Below are 19,268 nucleotides of genomic sequence, written 5' to 3'. Positions count from 1 at the left end.
TATATTTATATTATTGATATTATAGAAATATTTAAGTATTCAGACTTCATATAAATAATTAAACACAAAAGGTGTGCCTCAAAATGAGCTTCAATCATGAAATTCGTCAGGTTACCAGTTGTATTCTCATTTCCGCAGGTCAAGGAGGATTTTATACTGTAAGGCTTTTTACCGGAAACGGGAAACTTTATTTCCATGAACTTGACACACATGTTCCGTTTTCCGAGCGCTGCTGTCCCGTTATCAGCCAGCACTTTGTATGAGCTCCTTAAACATCAGACAGGGATGAGAAGGAGGAGGAAAGACAACGACGTTCGCCAGGAAATGTTTATTAAAGTGGACTGCAGGGTTTGGACACCGTTTTTGACCCCTATGTGGTGGATTTTTCTCGTTTGTTTGGCAGGTAAGGAAAACAAATATCTGCTCTGCGAAAAGTGCTGTAACAGGTTGTTTACCTCCAGTTTTAGTTGGAGTATCTTTAAAGTTATTCATTAAAACGGTGATTAAGTATACATTTATTAGCACTTATTTCTTTAATGCGACAAGTAGCGGAGAATCACACATTTATTTACAGTATCTTGTCTCACATTAGTCTACGCTATAAGGTTGAGTAAACGGGTATCTTTGTAATACTGGTGTCTTTTCCCCCTCCCCGGTTTGTTAGCTGTGCTGCTGTCGACTGCAAGATTGGATTTAGTCATGTGTGAATTATCCGTCTAGAAGCTTTGGGGGCTGTGGATTAGGAGCTCTAACTTCAGAAAAATTTAACTGGGTCTCTAAGAGAAATGTCTGAAAACAGCCTCCTTACTTTGGAGAGACAATGTATTCCACTAACGTTAAAAAAAAAAAAAAAAAAAAAAAAAAAAATCAAAGTGGGGGGTAGGCTAAAACATTAGCAAATTATGAAAGATACGATTAAAGTTATTAATGAGCATTAATATACAGATAATACAAAGGTTAAACTAAAAAAAAGAAAACTAAAAGAAATCACGAGTAGTGCATGGTATATATATATATATATATATATATATATATATATATATATATATATATATATATATATATATATATATATATATGTGTGTGTATATATATATATATATATATATATATATATATATATATATATATATATATATAATCAAACATGTTTAAATCCAGACAAAAATGTCCATCAGACTGACTATCTTTAGTCTACCCCTCCTCTTACACTCCACTGAAAGCTAATAAATTCAGGTTCCCCCCACAGCTTCATGATCACAGCCAGACCTGCCTTGTTCCTTGGGTATTGTTTTACTTTTTCTTTTTCTTTTTGCTCCTGTTCTTAGAAGTCAGAATAATGTTCTTCTTGAGCAATTTATATTTTCATTTGCTTAATTTAAAAGTATGCTTCTTTTTGCCATAACCCATCCAAAACATGTCTCAAATAATCATCAGGACTGTCACTTCAGAATAAATTCAAACAAAGTAATAGTGGAACGTCAAAGTTTGTGTGTGTGTGTGTGTGCTTTATTTACATGTTAGATTACTGAATGCACAAGCCACTTTGATCAAAAGAATGTAGGTTGTGGGTGTTGTATGAGATTTATCAATCTATTTCCAGTTGAAGAACAATGTGTTCATGATGCTCAGTTGTAATGATGTCTGCTATCTGTTGCACACACAGCTTGCCTCATTGACAGCTCGAGTTAAGACTGTTTAATTTTCAGGTTTACAAAATTTTCAGGTTTACGGTCTGATTTTTCTGTTTTCTGTTTGAAGCTAATTTATAAAAGCTTAGCTGTTTTACAACAACTTATTTTCTAAGACAAAAACTAAATTAATCAGCTAATATTTCCATCTTTAATATGAATGTAAAAGTTCCTAGAATCACAAAGCACATCCAATTGCTGGTATCATCCAATCCCAAGACCAGAATTTGACAATTACAATGATTTAAAATCAAGAATTGCAGCAACTTGAGTTTCAGGAAAATAAAATTTCCTTCTCAGTTGCTGCGTAGCCAGCAAAGAGCAATGCTTAGTCAGATTGTTTGTATTGGAGAATGTATTTCGCACATTATTAAACTCTGTAAAGGACCACGGACACTCTTTGTAAATGTCTGTTTGCTGTGTTATGTTTGCAATCTGGTTTAAATCAGTCTTCTCTGTGCTACCCAATGAAGAAGTTAATTCAAGTTAACGCTTGGTAGCCGAAAGACAACAAAAGTGGCCTGGTTTTGTTTAAGTTAGGCACCCCCCTTTTGCTTCTCATCACACCCATGCTCACTGGTCCAGTTCAGTTTCACCTCCCACTGCTAGCCCTTACAAATACACATACTAACAGACGCACACACACATTTCAGTATGCACAGATGTTTGTGGGTGTGTGCATGTATTTTTCACATGGTTTCTTCACCCATCTGCATCGCTGTTGAACTACCAGGTTCAAGCTCCTGGTAATCATGTGACCTAAAGCCCCAAGGCTTCAGAAACTCCAAAACAATGTCAGGTCAACTCAACTCGCAGCCAGATTTCACTGAACACAAACAGTCTTGCTCATCTTGCCAGATGGTGCGTTGATTCGTTTAATTCAAACTCAAAGGATCACTGTGATTTGTGAATTGCTTTCACACAGATTCGAGGGTAAGTTTTCTTTTTATAGGTCACGTCAGCATCCTGTAAATCCACATATTCTTTTTTTCTTTTTATTAATGAATAATTAACAATAATTTCTGATAAAAAAAAATCAATGCATTTTATTTAGACTTATCTTGAATTGAAAGTGTTATTTAAACATAAAGACAAATTAAAAACAAAGCCAAAAGAATATACAAGAGAAGCAAAAACTCTTTGTCCAAAGGGACTGGAAAGAAGCCTGCGCTTTTTCAGGCCCACCCATTTTCCACACGCCATTAACTACCTACAATATATATAATATACTCATATGGATCAATAGTAATATTAATAGTTACAGTAATAATGTCATCAATAGTAAAGGAACTATACTGTATTTAGTGACTGTTACAATAATGTATACAGTAATGATATTAATTACGATCAATGAAAATCACAGCCCCTCTTTTTTTTAACTTTGGAAGACCATGTTCTTATTTGATTACTTAAATAAGCAAATGTTTGGACATACCTGAGTTTGTCCTACAGCCTATTACACATTAATTTTGTTTGTTTGTTTTATAGCTTTTCTTTTTTTACACTTGACTGATCATTATTTTGCATTGTCGTCCATCGCAGGTGTCTTCCCTCCATCTTGCTCAGGCGTTAATGTGTTTGTAAGAGATGAGAAGAGGTATGCTGTGCTGTTCCAGTCTGTGGTTCTACCTTGCCAGTACACTAGTGTGTCCACCCAGACCGCTGTGGTGCAGTGGGTTTACAAATCATACTGTCGAGACCGCACCAGGGATTCGTTCAGCTACCAAGACAGCTTAAGCGGAAGCCGGGGAGGAGGTGGTGTGAAGAGTGGAAATGGTGGAGTCAGTGGTAGCTATGAGACAGGTATGACGGCGAGCTACCTCGACTGCTCTGACAACAGCCGGACTGTCCGAACCGTAGCCTCCATCTCTGGATCCTCTGTCACCCTGTCTGAGTTCTACAAGAACAGAGACATCTCCATCATCAACAGTAAGACTTTTCACCTCTGGTTCAATGTTTCTGGTTCCCATCCTCAACATGATCTAGTCATTTTCTTATCAATAGTTAATTATGAATTGAGTTTGAGTTTAAGTGATGTAACATGTTCCAAAACAGCTGGGGCAACAAAAGAGTGGGAAAGTTGAGAAATGCTCCAATAAAAACACCTGTTTGGAACATTCCACAGGTAACTGGTTTAATTGGAAACAGGTGAGTGTCATGATTGGGAATAAAGAAGCATTCTGGAAAAGTTCAGTTGTTCACAAGAAAGGATGGAGCGAGGTTCATACCTTTGGGAACTTTATGCATGAGAAAATATTTGTACAGTTAAAGAACATGTCTTAATTGCGAGAAATTTAAGGATTTCATCCTTTAGTTCATCATATCATCAAGAGTTTGAGAGAATCTGGAGAAATAACTGGCAAGGCTGAAAACCAGCATTGAAAGCTCGTGACCTTTCATAGCTCAGGCAGCGCTGCATTAAAAACTGGCATTGTGTAAAGGATCTTACCACATGGGTTAAGGAACACGTCAGAAAACCATTGTCATTTAACACAATTCCAGTGCAAGTTAAAACTCTACCATGCAAACTGGAGCCACATATCAACAGCACCCAGAAGCACTGGTTTCTCTGGGTACCAGCTCATCTCAGATGAATTGGCACAAAGTGGAAGTGGACAAAGTGGACACAAAGTGGACTTTTTTGGAAGTCATGGACGTCATGACTTCCATGACGTTTATGACTTCCAAAAACAATTTGAGATGTCATGGACGTCATGCCCTCCAGGCCATAGAGGTAACAGACTTTTGGGATTGTTAGTGCCTCTTTGTTAGTTCCAAAGGCATGGGTAACTTGCACATATGTGAAGGCACCTTTAAGGCTGAAAGACACATACAGGCTTTGGAGCAACAGAGACAAGACATCCCTGCTTTTTTTCTTCTAGACAATACCAAGCCAAAGTCTGCACGCATTACAAAAGAGCGCTTTGTAATGAAAGAGTGCAAGTACTGAACTGGCCGGCCTGCAGTCCACACCAGTCCGCTGGAAATGTGTGATGCGTTATGTATCCCAAAATACGACAAGGGAGACCCCAGACTGGAAAAGAATTTCACCTATGAAGCTTCAGAACTTTGTGTCCTCTGTTCACAAATGCTTATTTAGTCTTGTTAAATGGAAAGATGATGGTAAACATTCTTTTGTCCCAGCATTTTTGGAACATGTTGCAAGAATTAGATACACAATAAGTAAATAGTTGCCAAAAACCAATTAAGTTTAGCAGTTTGAACATTAAATATCTTGTTTCTGTACTGCATTCAATTGAATATAGGTTCAAATGGATGAACAAATAATTGTATTCTGTATTTATTTTTTATTAATTTTTACACAACATCCCAGCTTCATTGGATCTGGCGTTGTAAGTTGAGCTTCCTAACTATAGATTTTGCCATTCACTTGCTGACATTTCTGTATTTCTTTTAATGTGCTCCCATTATATAGTTCAAGGATCATCCAAGGGACACTACAGTTCATACATGCATGTGTGTGAGTGAAAGTGTGAATACAGAGAGTATGTCCAGTTTGCTGGCACAAGATTTATGAAGCTCTAACTCTAATTGAAGAATCGCTCTTCTCTTCACCACCCAGGAACACAGACAAAAGAAATGGTTTTCATGCTGTACTCGCATTCATCTTGCCCTCTTGCTCCATCCCTCTGATGTCCTTAAATGTCCCACTTTTCATTTTTCCTCTCAACATCCCACCATACAAACACTTACTTTTCTCAATATAAGGCTTCCTTTGAGTTTTTTTTCCTGTTTTTCTCTGTCTCTCACAGGCTAGTGTAGTGATGTTGTAAATGGACAAAAGAAAGAAAAGAAAAGTAAAAGCTTTGTTGCCTTTGGAGACGCCCAGTCATCCATACCCATGTAATCCTGTTCAGGGCCACGGTAGGGTTGGAGTCCATCCCAGCATGCTTTAGGCAGGGGGTACTCTGTTAATCACATGGCTAACACACTTAGTCCAACATAGTTCACACACTTGAAGATAACTTTACTAAAAAAGTTATCTGAGAAAACTGAGAGAGATGTAGTTCTACAACACAGTTTTACAAGACAGTAGGAGACTAGGTCACAGGAAAGGGAAAGGGAAAGGAAGGGCATTATGCAACTCCTTTCCTGTCTGCTTTATTACAAGTCTAAGTTAACAGCTCCTGTGTTTTCTTGTGTGCTCAGCATGCAGGCCCAGTTATATTTGGAGTGTAAGTTTATGCATTTTCCTGAGCTCCTATGAATACCCAAGCTGGCCAAAAGAATGTTACTGATTTCTGTGTGTGTGTTGGACGTGCAGCTTATCTTTATCACAGTTTTCATTCTTTTGGCTTGTCTGGTTTGTTGACTTTAATATGGAGCCAGCTAAATGTTCAAGTAACAAGAAACACATGGTAAAGGTGGATTAGATAGTCATATTCGAGTAACTACAAGAATCTTCTTTATTTAAATTACATGTTTCAGACCAGGGATTTCATTAAAAAGTACACATAAGCTAGACCCAAATACCATTGAAAAACTATGACACAATCTGACCTAGGCCTTGTTTGTCAAAATTTGTTGTTACTTCATGAAGAAGGATGACTTCGTGGCTGAGATGTAGCTTCCCTCTGCAGCCAAAATAATGCACTTTGGTAATTAATAGGGCTGTGATGATATGCTTTCGTCACGATTCGATTCTGATTTTTTTAGATGCTAATTCGATTTAAATTGCGATTTTCACGATTCCTCAACATTCCTGATTTTTGTAGATTAAAAACAAAAAAAAATTACAAAACTTATTTGCTTGTCTTTTTTTTATTTCTATGAGGAAAAAACAACAAAGTAGCTAGATCATCATTCTTCTGCTATAATGCCCAAGAAGACAAGTAAAACAATAAATAAAAACTAATAAAAAATGACTAAAATTTTATAATGAATTATTTTTATTTGTTTGAAAAAAAGATATATATATATATATATATATATATATATATATATATATATATATATATATATATATATATATATATATATATATATATATATAATTTTGATTCGATTTTCCCACCCCTAGTAATTAATGTTTTTTTTTTTTTGTTTGTTTTTTTTTTTAAATGACATGACTTCGGATGTGATGGAAGTAATGATTAGGTTTACACATGCTAATGAACACAGTAGATGGAGATGGAAACAAAAAGGAGTGTACTATTTTCATGTTTGGGAGATACCTACGGATAGCCGCTGACATTTATTTGAAACCTTTTCCTTTTTTCTCATGTAGAGGCAGACCTGCGAATAGGAGAGGTCCAGTGGGGGGACAGTGGAGTTTATGTCTGCAAAGTGGTGATATCAGATGATCTGGAAGGACAAAATGAAGCCTCGGTGGAGCTGCTGGTCCTTGGTAAGCTGCGAATACTTTTTAATATTCTTATTATACAAGATTTAGTTTTTTACATAAAAAAACGGTTGATTATCTTTGATACTTCTCACATCGAGGAAACTGACTGTTCAATGTCTTGTTGGCTACATTTTTTAGACTTCTAAGGATGATATAAATGAAATTTGAGTTTAGTGTTTACATGAGTTAAAACTAATATATTTACTTTGCTTGATCTGTTTATATAGTTAGATAATAGTCTGATAAACTACTTATCCCCATATTATGTCTTTGAACATAATTGAATAATTTGTGTCTTTTAAATAATGTCAATGTTCCTTAAAACTCGAGTGTAAAGTTTCTTACTTGAAAGCAGGTCCATCTTTGACTGCACCAATTTTTAGTCTGCACTGAACTGTGCCAGAACGGATGTTTTCAGCTGTTTTAGGATGGAAAAAAAAATCAACCTGATTTGTGAAAGAAAAGACTAAAACAAGCATTGGTTTCCCAAAATAAAGCAAGTCAACAAAGTGACTAATTAGTGGCCCTTCTGGAATTCACAGCATGCAGAGCAAAGCAGCACTTTGTGCCATAAAAAGTAGTAGTAGTAGTAGTAGTAGTAGTAGTAGTAGTAGTAGTAGTAGTAGTAGTAGTGAAAACTCATTTGGGGTGTATTGGTGCAGTTAAGGTGTTTACATGGCAGTGTCCTAGAGCAAGGTCAAAATCTGGTTAATATCAAAACACTGCTGTACAGTGATATTTGTCAAAAGTCCTGATGATTTGTTGTTAAAATGACCTGTAATTTCACCTGAGTGAGTGCCTGAAAACTTACTTTTCACCACTCACTGGGCCATCTGTTCTCAAAGTGTCTCTATTTATTTATATTTTTACATTATTAATGATACAAATTTAAAATACAGTTGCACTTTCATAGATGTTTTTTTTTTTTTTTTATCTCTTTGACCTGTTTAATTACCGAGTGAAGGACAGAGGGCAAGTTTGACCAATCCTTTACTTCTAATTAATAGTAGACACAAAGAAACACATTGATTATCCGCAACAACACAACTTTTATAATCAGACTTGTTTATTACCAACATGACAATGCAAATTCATTAACAATCTGATTTACTACAAGCAGTCACACCTCCCACAGACTAACATGTACAGCAGCTACATTCACTGGGTTTTAAAATGTGACTTCTGCAGAACAATATTTGACATTAACAGCAGTATTCAACTCATGAAGATGTGTTTCACATTCCCATTATCATTCACCTGCAATGTGTGATCTGATCTAAACAGGCTTCTTGTGAATTGAATTACAAATGTTGCCATAGAAACGGATGAGAGTATGTATGGCTCCTTTTACTTTAAAGCTTTCAGAGGCAAAACTTTTGTTTGGCTGACACTCAAGAGACTTATATGTGTGCTCAAAGAGACACTCACAATTACCATAGTTTGTACAGTTTGTTGTCGACTGAGTGAATTCCACTGGGGATGGTTACAGCCTCAGTATAAATAATAAAAAATAATGGGACAATGGAATGCAGCAAACAAATGAAAATGAGATGATTTTGCATGCATGACTTTGTGTGTACAGTATTTGTCCTGGCATGACAGTCCCTAAACCAAGGTGGTTCCCAAAAAACGCATTTCTCACTCTTCTTGTAGCTAATATGGCATGTGAGCTACTTGTTGTGTTTCCATAACAACAGTTGGGGCCAGGCTCAGGGGGTCTTTTGTCTTTTTAGCAAATGGCCTCAGAGAAAAGTAGACATGGAAGATTTAATGATGTGGAGGAGGCGCAGCAGAGCACAGTGTTACAATAGATGGAGGGTGATACCATGTGAGACACTCCACTGATGTGAGCCTTTCGAAAGCTCGGTTCATGATGAAAAGAAGACAGCTTTCTCTTCCTGTAGTCTGCCTCCAAAGTGTTGCTCAGTATTTGGCATATGGCTTTTTCATTTTTAACAGAATAAGACAAGTTGTTTAGACTGTATTGCTATAAATGACTTCTTAAATACATTCAGATCTTTTTGTTTGTTGCAGGGATCAGTTAAACATGCACCAAAATCGAGTTCCTTATTCTAGAGTATATAATAAAATAACTATTTTGTTTAAGGTAAGTAAAGACCCCTTTTCTCGATGTTCCCAGTATAATTAACAAGGCCTTTGAAAAAGGTGGTTTATTTGTGGGGGACAAATGTTACCTGAACAGAAAGTTTGTTTTCTGAATACTTAGTGTTTTAAGCTCCTTCACTATAAACTGCTCTGGCATTTTTAGCTGACTTTCCTTGCAAATTATCTTTATAACGGAAGAAAATATGTGGTATCTTGTAGACATCCCCTACTCTGATCACTGTATGGGGTAAAACAAATTATCTGAGCATATTTGAAAGTAAATCTCAGTGAATCACTCGCCTGCGGGCAAATTCTAGAATCAGTGGAAATTGCGGATGTGAGCTGCGTTCAGATACTTTTACAGGCAAAAGGCACAAGACAAAGAAACAGGTACACACAACCAGAGTCATCTGAAAGATGCAAAAGGAAGAAATGCAAAATTCAGTTTATACTTTTTCAGCAATAGGACTTCTAAATATTTTTTTTCTGTTTTCAAGTCAAGCAAAACACAAGCGTAGCCTTCCCCAAGACACTCAGGTATGTTCACTGTCATCTAGGGTCAGGCCAAGATAGTCCACCTTGCAATCTTTTCCTACTCTCCTCCAGGTGTTCATGCCCAGCACCCCTTTTCTATTTTCTACAATAACCACACAATCAAGAATAAATTATTGTCTGTTCAGGTCACACTCATGTGCTGACTTTTTTCCACATCTTACAAGCTTCACTTTGCTCAGTGGGCTGATGCACATGTCTTCAAGCATACTGAAGCACTTTTTGTACCAGCTTGTGACACTGCACCTTATCTCTCATGTTTATGTCTCTCTCAGACATCCGTTGACCTTAACATTGAGGTAAAAGACATTTTTTAGAAAGATAATCATCACATAAAAGGAAGAAACAGTAAGTTGCATATTTTGGCTACGTATATGACAGTATGTACCATTTTACTTTATTTTTATTAACATATGAGGCTTAAGGCTCAGCCTTTGTGTATTTCTCAATGTACTATTTTGGTGACAATAAGGTATTATTCTTCTTTTATTAAGATTTCTTTCCCATATACATTGTATGTTGTCTATTTATAGTAAGAATTTAAAACATAAAAATAAAAATTAATGAATAAAAATTGTATGTAACATTTAATCGCAACATTACAAGTGAGTATCAATCATACATGTATAATTTAACAAATGAAGAATACTTATTTGTTTTGTCTGTGTCATCGTAGGTCCTTGCTAGTGAAAAATCTAGCAAGATACTGTTCCCACACACCAGCCAAGAAATCCCCTCACAGTTAGTTGTTGATTAAATATTTCATTTTCCATCTGAAAATTCAGTTTTGTTTTTATTATAAAAAGATTGTTATAAAAAAAAAAAAAATTAAAAAAAAAGTGGTGTTTCTCTGAGAGCTCTGAATATACAAAAAATGCTCAACTATGATATCTGCAGTTCTTCACGTAACATTACTCACAGCCCCTGCCTGTTTATCTTCATGGGAATGATTCATGTTTCAGTCTGTCTGCTTGCCAGTTAACAATTTACAGCCTATAATATCAGAAATCACGTGGTCAGTATGCTCATTGGCTGATCTGATGGGAAGATTCTCTGGATCTAGACAAGATTGTCTTTTTGCATGCTTCTGTTGACCTGTCTCTGTCTTTCCTTGTACCTTCTCTGTATTTTACTGCATTTTTGTGTCTTAATTATCTTTGAATGCATGTTGCTGCACCAACAACCTTTTTGCTGAATCAATCATTACAATTTACATCAATTCCATTCTTTCCTCAACTCTCCTCTCCTCTCCTCTCCTCTCCTCTCCTCTCCTCTCCTCTCCTCTCCTCTCCTCTCCTCTCCTCTCCTCTCCTCTGTCTCCCTCCAGGTTTCTCAGGTCTTCCTGAAGATCTCCTCCCAGACTTTGATTTGAAGATTATGCCAGGTAGGGGCATAATGTACTCTTCCCCCTCACCTGCTTTCCTTATTTCATACTAACCCTGCTTCCTGCTCAGACTGTGCCTATAGTAAAAGATTTGGATGGTTGTTAAGAGTAAAATTAACTTAATAGGTGTGAATTGTTTGCACCCAGCCTTGGAGACTTTAAAAAGAAGACACAATAATCCTGGATTAACATCTGGATCTGGGTCAACATTACAAGCTAGTTTCTTGAAAGCCAGGTTATGTGGCACATTTAGGTAAAGTTGTGATGCAGACTCATCCAAATGTTTTAGAGACAAACCATGTGTACCTATCACATAGCATCTTTGGTTGAAGTAATATGATGTTATGAAGGCTTTTCCAGTCATGAGTGATTTCTAACATATCTAATCTTTCCCTTTTCACATAAATAAATAATGCAACAGGTGTGAATCAGCTCAAAGGAGACTTTGACAACTGTGTTCAGAATCGTTTTTAAGCAAACTGACTGATCCATACCCATCAAATGCTGAACTGGCTGCTGCTCCCACTAAGCTGAGCTGTGCTGGAAAACAGTTATTACCGTCATTACAGTTATTTATGGTTGTGGTCTGTGTGTCATCCCGCACCATTTGGATGCTACCTAGTAAAACGGCAGCAATTAGGAAGGGAGGGGAATTTGTTTATGCAACACCAAATTCCTTAAATGTCTAAAAAAAAAAAAAACAATCCCAGAATTTTGAATAAGTTGATGAATGCATCACATTATGATTACAATATATGGGAGTAACTAAGCATTAATTGTTACTAGAAGCTTATTTCAGGTTTAACCTCTAAGTGTTATCTACACTGACACACACAGCTGTGAAATGACAACATGCTCTGTGGAAGCTAAAATCCTGTTGAGAGCATATCTGTGTGTTTGTGTGTGGAGGAGTCATAGTGATTGCAAATGAGCTCACATTACAGGCTATTTTGTTGTAACAGCCAAATCTTCAGTATCTTACAGAGCAGTGTAAACTGCTCCTTTCCTTCCTGTAGCAAAAAACAGGTTTCCTGCAAGTGTGTAAATGTGTGTGTTTTGTCAGTATGTGTGGGCCTGTGTGTGTGTCTCATAGAGAATGCTGTCCTTGGTTATACATTGTTGAAGATTTCCTTATCTGCCCTCTCCTTCCCTTTCCTTTACTTTGTCCCCACAGATGCATGTATTATATCAGTTGTACTGATTGCATCCTTCAACGCTGCAGAGCTCCAGCGATTTGTGTGAAATTATCTTGCTCCTTGTTGAACTCATATTCTATTTGTCATTTGCTCTAGTTCATCACATTCTAAGGATAAATGCTCATGAAAAGATGAACTATCAGGGGACAATTAAAAATATATAGAAGTCACCATTTTTACCAGTTTAGCCTTCTGATTCCATCTTGTCTCTCATTTCTTTATGGTTTATGGTTCCTTATTGTATTTTGTTCAGATCTGACATCCTGTTTTTATAAGAAATACTTCTAACAACAAGAAATGTATAATTGTGCCTCCAAGCATCTACAAGAACAAAATATGCTCAAAAAGTTTGTTAATTGGGATGAAATCCTTTTTATCACCTTTGCTATCCGCTTCGTTACCAAGCATATCACAGACTTTATGTACAACCACATGGAAGGATATTTGTGATATTTGCGGCTGCTATGTTACACACCATGTGACACTAGTAATATGATACAAAGGCAATGAGGAGCTTATCAAGTTTATTAACAGTTAACAGCTACGGTATTATCTTAGTTGATGTGCTTTTGATGTTTAAATACAAAATAAAGCAAATACATACGTAATAGCTATGAGTTGTTCCTCCATTTTCATTATCATCATAAGTAGGGTTTTATCAGTATACTATGACTGTTCTCCATCCATCCATCCATCCATCCACCATCCACCCTTCCATCCATCCATCCATCCATCCATCCATATTCTGCTGCTTAATATATAAAGGTTATAAATATCATTTGAAAACCTGTCAGTACCTACTTATTCAAATTAACTTATTGCAACTGTGGCTTTCTCAGAATAAAATTGAAATACTACACAGTACATCATTTTACATACTGTAGTGTGACCTGATAGCATCTTTGCTGTAAAGTCACAGTGCATGCAGTCGGTATAGATGTACTTTTGGAGGAAAGCAGGAGGATAGAGGTGATACATATTAAGAAGAAATGAACACCCCAGGCAAAGATGCGGATCAAATTTCTTTTTGATACACCTCAGAAATGAGAAGTCAGACTCTGAATTCAGTTCTTTCAATCAAAATTTATGTAGCTTTTTCCATACAAGAAGAAGCTCAAAGTGCTTTAGATTACAAAAAAACAAAATAAATATCAACAATAAACCAAAATTAAAAGCAAGCCTTCACATACCAAACATATTACTTACTCAAAATCATGCCCCCCATCCAAAAGGACCCAAACCAAAAGCATCCAGTTATTTTCTCTTGCACATTCACAAGTAAATCAAATAAAACTCTCCCATCTAATGAACCAGTACCTATTCCCAACACCCCCCCCCCCCCCCCCCCCCCCCCCAACAAGCCCTAGTCCCCATCTGTCTTAATGCGGATTCTCCACAGGATTTCATCTATACCTCCTCCATGCACTTGATGCACACAGTATCTGTAAAACATGGCCTCTTCCAAGTTTGTTTCATCAACACGAAGAAATAAACAAAATAATACACAACTTCTTGGTGTTTTATAATTTTCTGATCTGAAACTCTGATATCTTGGTTCATCAGTATAATATGATGACTTTAATCCTAACTGGGTTTTTTTTTTTATTTAGCATTTTGAGTTTGTGTTTCTATCATCCATTGCTTGATAAGTAAAAGCTTTTTAGAAGTGCAGTATGACTACAGTGATTTAATCCAATTTTTCTTAAATATATTTGTAAAGTAATTTATTTCATGCATGGAATTTTGTGTGTGTATTTGCAGAATGGGTGTTTGTGGTGGCAGTGGTGCTTGGCAGTGTATTATTCCTGCTGCTGGTTGGAGTTTGCTGGTGTCAGTGTTGTCCTCACTCCTGCTGCTGTTACGTCAGCTGCTGGTGCTGCCCCGACACATGCTGCTGCCCCAGACACTGTGAGTATAAAGACACCCTAAGAAAAGCAAAAGTTTGGCCGAGAATGCTGATGCTGGTTGGAAAAAAATATGGTTTTTTTTTTCTGGAAAGTCTAAATTAAAATGTGTGTTCCTTTTTTAGTGTATGAGGCAGGTAAAGGTATAAAAACAGGCACGTCCAGTCCCCAGACACCTACCTACCCTCCTTACTTTGTCTCTGGTGTCCCTACTATGGTCCCCATTGCACCACCATCTCTGGTGGACAAGGTGTCTTCTGTTCCACCTTCAGATGGGACCCTGGTTGCAGCAGGTGAGGCTTTACATCAGTCTTAAATTGCTTAAAATGTTTTCTGAGCCTGACACGGGCAAAAACTGCCCACATATAAAACATTTATAAAACTGATTTGAAAATAAACTATTTTAAATATTGTATTTAAGCTAAGCGACATTATTTGTCAGTTCCTTTAGATTTGATGTCTGTATTTTTTTTATCAGGACTTTATTTATTATTTAAAAGAATTTAATAGGCCTCAGTTTGCCATCAATATATTACTGTCATACATTTGTGGTAAGTATTGTGAGATATAAAGCACACATTAACAATAAAAAGGTTCTCAGATTAGTAAGTACAAGGTTGTCATTCCTATTAAGTCAAGTTTGCACATATCTTTAGTCCCCATGCATGCTGTAGGGGTACCCTACCGTGTGCCATCAACGCAGGATCAGGATTCTCTCAGGGTGCTTCAGTATGTAGAGAAACAACTGGCTCACTTCAACCCCGCCAGATCCATCAGCCATCAGTGTAAGCTTCATAAACCCCCCTCTGTCTGCAGCTTTGCTATAAAGTATGCTGATGCTCATGGTCTTCATTTAAACTTTTTGTTCTCTTGGGCTTGTCTCATCAAGCCCTTCTCGACTCTGGCTTTCTTTCTGGATTTCCTATTGTTCCTACCACTTCATGTGAAGTGGTAGCAGGTGTGCATGCCAGCTAACTTAAAGGATTATATTTTAACTGCAACAGCTTTCATTCCAACTCTCTTTTAGACCTTGACTTTTATCACCTGCTGCATCTTGCTTTGGGAAAAACCTTCCTCTCCCTTAATTAATTCTCAGCAATCTTTATTGATTGTTTCATTTTGACCTGTTCAGCCTGCAGCCTCTCCGAGCTGAGCTCCCTCCATGAGGCAGAAACCAACTTCCGCCAAACTTACCGAAATGTTCAGAAGAAAGCGCTGCCAGCTATCCCTGATCATGATCCTCAGCCTGAACCGCAGCGCTACCGTGACAACCGCAGTCCAGAACCGCAACGACATCGTAATAATCCACCCCATTCACCTCATCGTTATCGTCATGACCCTGACTCAGATACCCCCGACTGCCAAAACGAACCTCTGCTTCCACGACGATACAGCGATGACCCTCCATCTTCTTCTCAGTTGCACAAATTCAGTCAAAACCAAAGGCAAGAGAACCATAGTGAGGAGGACAAACACAGCAGGTGCAGATATATGTGAACGCATTAATAAGTTCATACTTTAAATTGAGTATAAACTAAATTCAAGTTATATTTTACAGGTGGAACCCTCGTTCAGAGCACCTGCAGAGAAAGACGTATCGTAACGCCGACCGCACAGGCTCCCTGGATGAACTGGAGGAGTTTGCTGCTGCTTATAGGCAAAGAGGAGGCAGAAGAGAAGAGAGGCGAGAAGAAGAAAGGGGAGACTACGAAATGGAGCTTCGAGAGTTTAGTCGATACCCCTCCTACCGTAATGGTCCTCCACAACATTATCGCAACAGTGAAAATGAGCTTAGTGACCATGAAGATCATCTTAAACTGAACAAGAAAAACAGAAGTAACATCAGCCCACTGCCTTCTCCCAAAAAGCGGAGGGGCACATGGGAAAGGGAGAACACAATCCCTCCTCCACCCACAGCAAGTCCACCATCGACCTCCTCTCAAGAAAAGGACTATGACGCCACGTTTCTGAACAGCCTGTTGGAGCGGAAAGCAAAATTGCGAGGGGTTAGCCAGGGGAAAAGTGGGGCCCGGGGTGAGGAAGATTCAGACACACCCTCAAAGGGCAGCTCCAAAAAGAGCAGCGGGGAGTCCAGTCGGCATTGCAGCCGCTCATCTAGTAACAGACTAGAAGCAGATTCACGGCCTCATTCCTCAGAAACGGAAAGAAACAGGACTGACAGGCCATCTCCACGGCTACTACAAGCAAATACCCACTCCTCCCAACCACCTGCCCATTTCCAACCCAGTCACAGAGAGGAACCCCGAGACAAGTCCCGGAAAGTGGTGAGTAACATTTAAGCCAGTAGATTACTGACAGGATGAATTTGCACATCTTTAGCTCAGTGGAGGTGAGTGCATGATCAATGAAAATGTGTTTGAGAAAAATATTCTTGAGGATATAAAAAATAATTTACTTAAATAAAACAGTGTCACTCGATGATATCAGATATACCCACAGCAGTCACACAGAAATTTCAGTCTGCAAATCTGACTTTTTTGTCAGGCTGTAAACATTACAGCCATAACTAATCACATTAGCTTAACAAGGGAACTGTAGTTTTATGAAACTGCTGTTGCAGTAGATGATACAGTTCAATATGTCCCTTTAATGTATGTTGAATGTTACTAAACAGCTGCTATTACTCAAAAGAGATTGTGATGCATGACCAGCAATGAACCAAATTGGTATCATTTCTACAGAAAAAAAACATACCCAGTGTCAAAGTGTCTCGTAGAGAGACAGCAGTTGAAGGCCGATGTAGAACTGAATAGTCGCCATGATTTGGGTCAAGCACTCTTAGACATTGCAGCAAGTGATGAGAAGACAATCCATGAAGGAGGAAAGTTTGGATGGTGCCGTTAATAATTTCATATCATCAGCTGTTCTATAAAGCAGATCAACCACATCCCAGCCAATACTATAGTACATGTTTATCTCTTCATTCCCATGCACACAGTTCAGTTTTGTTAAAGTTGTAAATGTTACTAGGTTAGACCGTGTTTCTTTTTTTGGTAATGCATCACAAAACATGACAATAATACTATTATTTATGATGATTTGGCAAAAGAATGTCTTGTGTCTTCTGCGGTGGCGTTTCTATGTATATGAAACATTTTCAAAAGACAGTCAACCATTTGATTTGCACAGTGTGATTGAACCCTTGAAGATGCCATTTTTTGTTATTGCAAAGCAAGAAAGAAATAATTTAAAATCTAAAAAATAAATAAAAACCTAAAAATAGCATGTGAACACAATTTTACTGCCACAAATTTACTAGTTTGTATAAAGTTTGCGACTCTTATAGCTGAGAATATTTTAAGGATGCGTCTGTAAGGCTGGCACATCTATCCAATGTGATTTTTGCTCATTCTTTAAAGCAAAACCAACCCTGTTGTCTTCAGAGTCAATGGTTCTACTGTTCTGCTAAATGATGCCACAGATTATCAATTGGGTTAGGCATTGAGTAGTCAGTTGCAACACATTTATAATAGTATAATCTGCTGGAAGGTAAACCTCTGTTTTAATCTCAAATATCTTAAAGACTAAAACATTTTCCCTCAAGAATTTAGGATTGAATCTGTCCTTCAGTTCTGACTGCTTTCCCAGTCCCTGGTGATGAAAAACCAGTATGAAGCTGCTATCACCATGCTTCTTGTGATGGGTTTTTGGTGTGATGAAAGGTGTTGGGGTGTCACTAGACACAGCATTTTCCTTTGTGCTGTCCCATTTTCTGTAAAACCCCAGTTCTTTTGAGTGTTGCTTGTAGTGTTCCTATGGATAAATATGGAGGTCTATGGTTTGGAGCTTTTCAGCTTATTTAGGGTAACCTTTAGTCTGGTTTTTTGCATCTCTGGTTATTGCCCTCCTTGCCTGTGAGTTTTGGTAGAAGGCTCTCAAAGGTTTGTGCATACTGTATTATAATTCAGCTCTGATTTGTACTTTTCCACAACTTTGCCATGAAACCTTTTGGAGAGCTCCTTGATTTTCATGGTGTAGCTTGCTTGATGATGTGTATTTATAGTGTGTAACACGTTATGGAACTAATTACTTGACTGCTGAAGTTAATTGCTTGCACCAGATCTCATTTAGGTACTTCATAGCAAAGAGGGTGAATATATATTTGCATATCCTGTTTTTATTTTTTTTCTTAAGAAATTTTTGTATGTACAGTATGAAATTAGGTTTCTCCTTCACTGTGTGGGGTTTTGTGCTAAGAGTAAAAACAAATAAACATCTTTTTTGTAGGCCCATCATAAGTGTTGTTGTTGTGCTTTTGACAGGTCAGGTTCAGATGCTACCAGAATGAAAACTAGGTAGAATACTCTGCTCTGTATCCAACTACTCCATGTAACAAGCATAACTGGTTTTTTACTCACTGACAAACTTGGGTCAAACTGGTAATCAGCACTAAAAACATCAGTTAAATGGATTCGAGCAAGGGTTTAAAACAAATCCAAACTAATGTGGAAAAAAAAATTAAAAGGCAGTTTGCCCCAGGTTCTTGTTCATCATATTAACCCCTCTGGCTCATGTTTATCATCTTATTTATTCTGCTGAACAAATAAAGTTGCCATACTTCTGTTTCAGCTCGCCATTTCAATGCTCACTTGAACTTCTCTTTCTCACCAGAACACTCTTCTCAGCCGAGATTCACTCATCGTTTGATGGAACTGAAGCCACGGAGACAGAAAGTTTAGAGCGGAGAGAGAGCGGCCTGACACGCTGCAGGAACTGCATGTCAGCTGAAAAAAAAACCTAACAAACTATATGCAAAAAGGCAGCCACCAATGAGAAACACAAGGAGAGCTGAATCAACACTGATAAGTGGAGAGGAGGAGGCTTTCTGTCTGTGACATCACAGAGTGATGAAGTCACTGGCTGTGTCACGATATCTCTGCTGGACTAACACTTAACTAATGCGTGCTGGACGGATGACCTGGATGCTGCTCATCTCCCACTTGTTCCTTTACAAAGGTTCTGGAGAAGAGTCTTGCTTTACGCTTTCTGTACAATTACTCTATTCACTGCCATTTGATGAGATATGTGGATTTAAGAGCACACTTGCAG

At 37.7% G+C, this 19,268-nt stretch overlaps 1 protein-coding gene across 1 annotated transcript; it reads left to right on the top strand.

Annotated features, from left to right (window-relative positions):
• Positions 1 to 285: 285 nt before the first annotated feature.
• On the top strand, positions 286 to 18,979 carry LOC306774451 (uncharacterized protein; the record flags this gene model as incomplete). Its single annotated transcript, XM_079264488.1, has 10 exons — positions 286 to 403; positions 3,234 to 3,620; positions 6,940 to 7,059; positions 11,042 to 11,098; positions 14,056 to 14,202; positions 14,324 to 14,491; positions 14,855 to 14,983; positions 15,331 to 15,679; positions 15,757 to 16,483; positions 18,831 to 18,979. 10 exons carry the CDS (start codon positions 286 to 288, stop codon positions 18,864 to 18,866), a joined length of 2,238 nt encoding a protein of 745 aa, XP_079120614.1. The 3' UTR covers positions 18,867 to 18,979.
• Positions 18,980 to 19,268: the final 289 nt, after the last annotated feature.

This window comes from Telmatherina bonti (assembly GCF_933228915.1).
Source record: "Telmatherina bonti genome assembly, chromosome: 1".
NCBI classification, from domain to species: Eukaryota; Metazoa; Chordata; class Actinopteri; order Atheriniformes; family Telmatherinidae; genus Telmatherina; species Telmatherina bonti.
The sequence above is the reverse complement of the archived record's forward strand: the minus strand, read 5'-3'. Positions and strand labels throughout refer to the sequence as shown.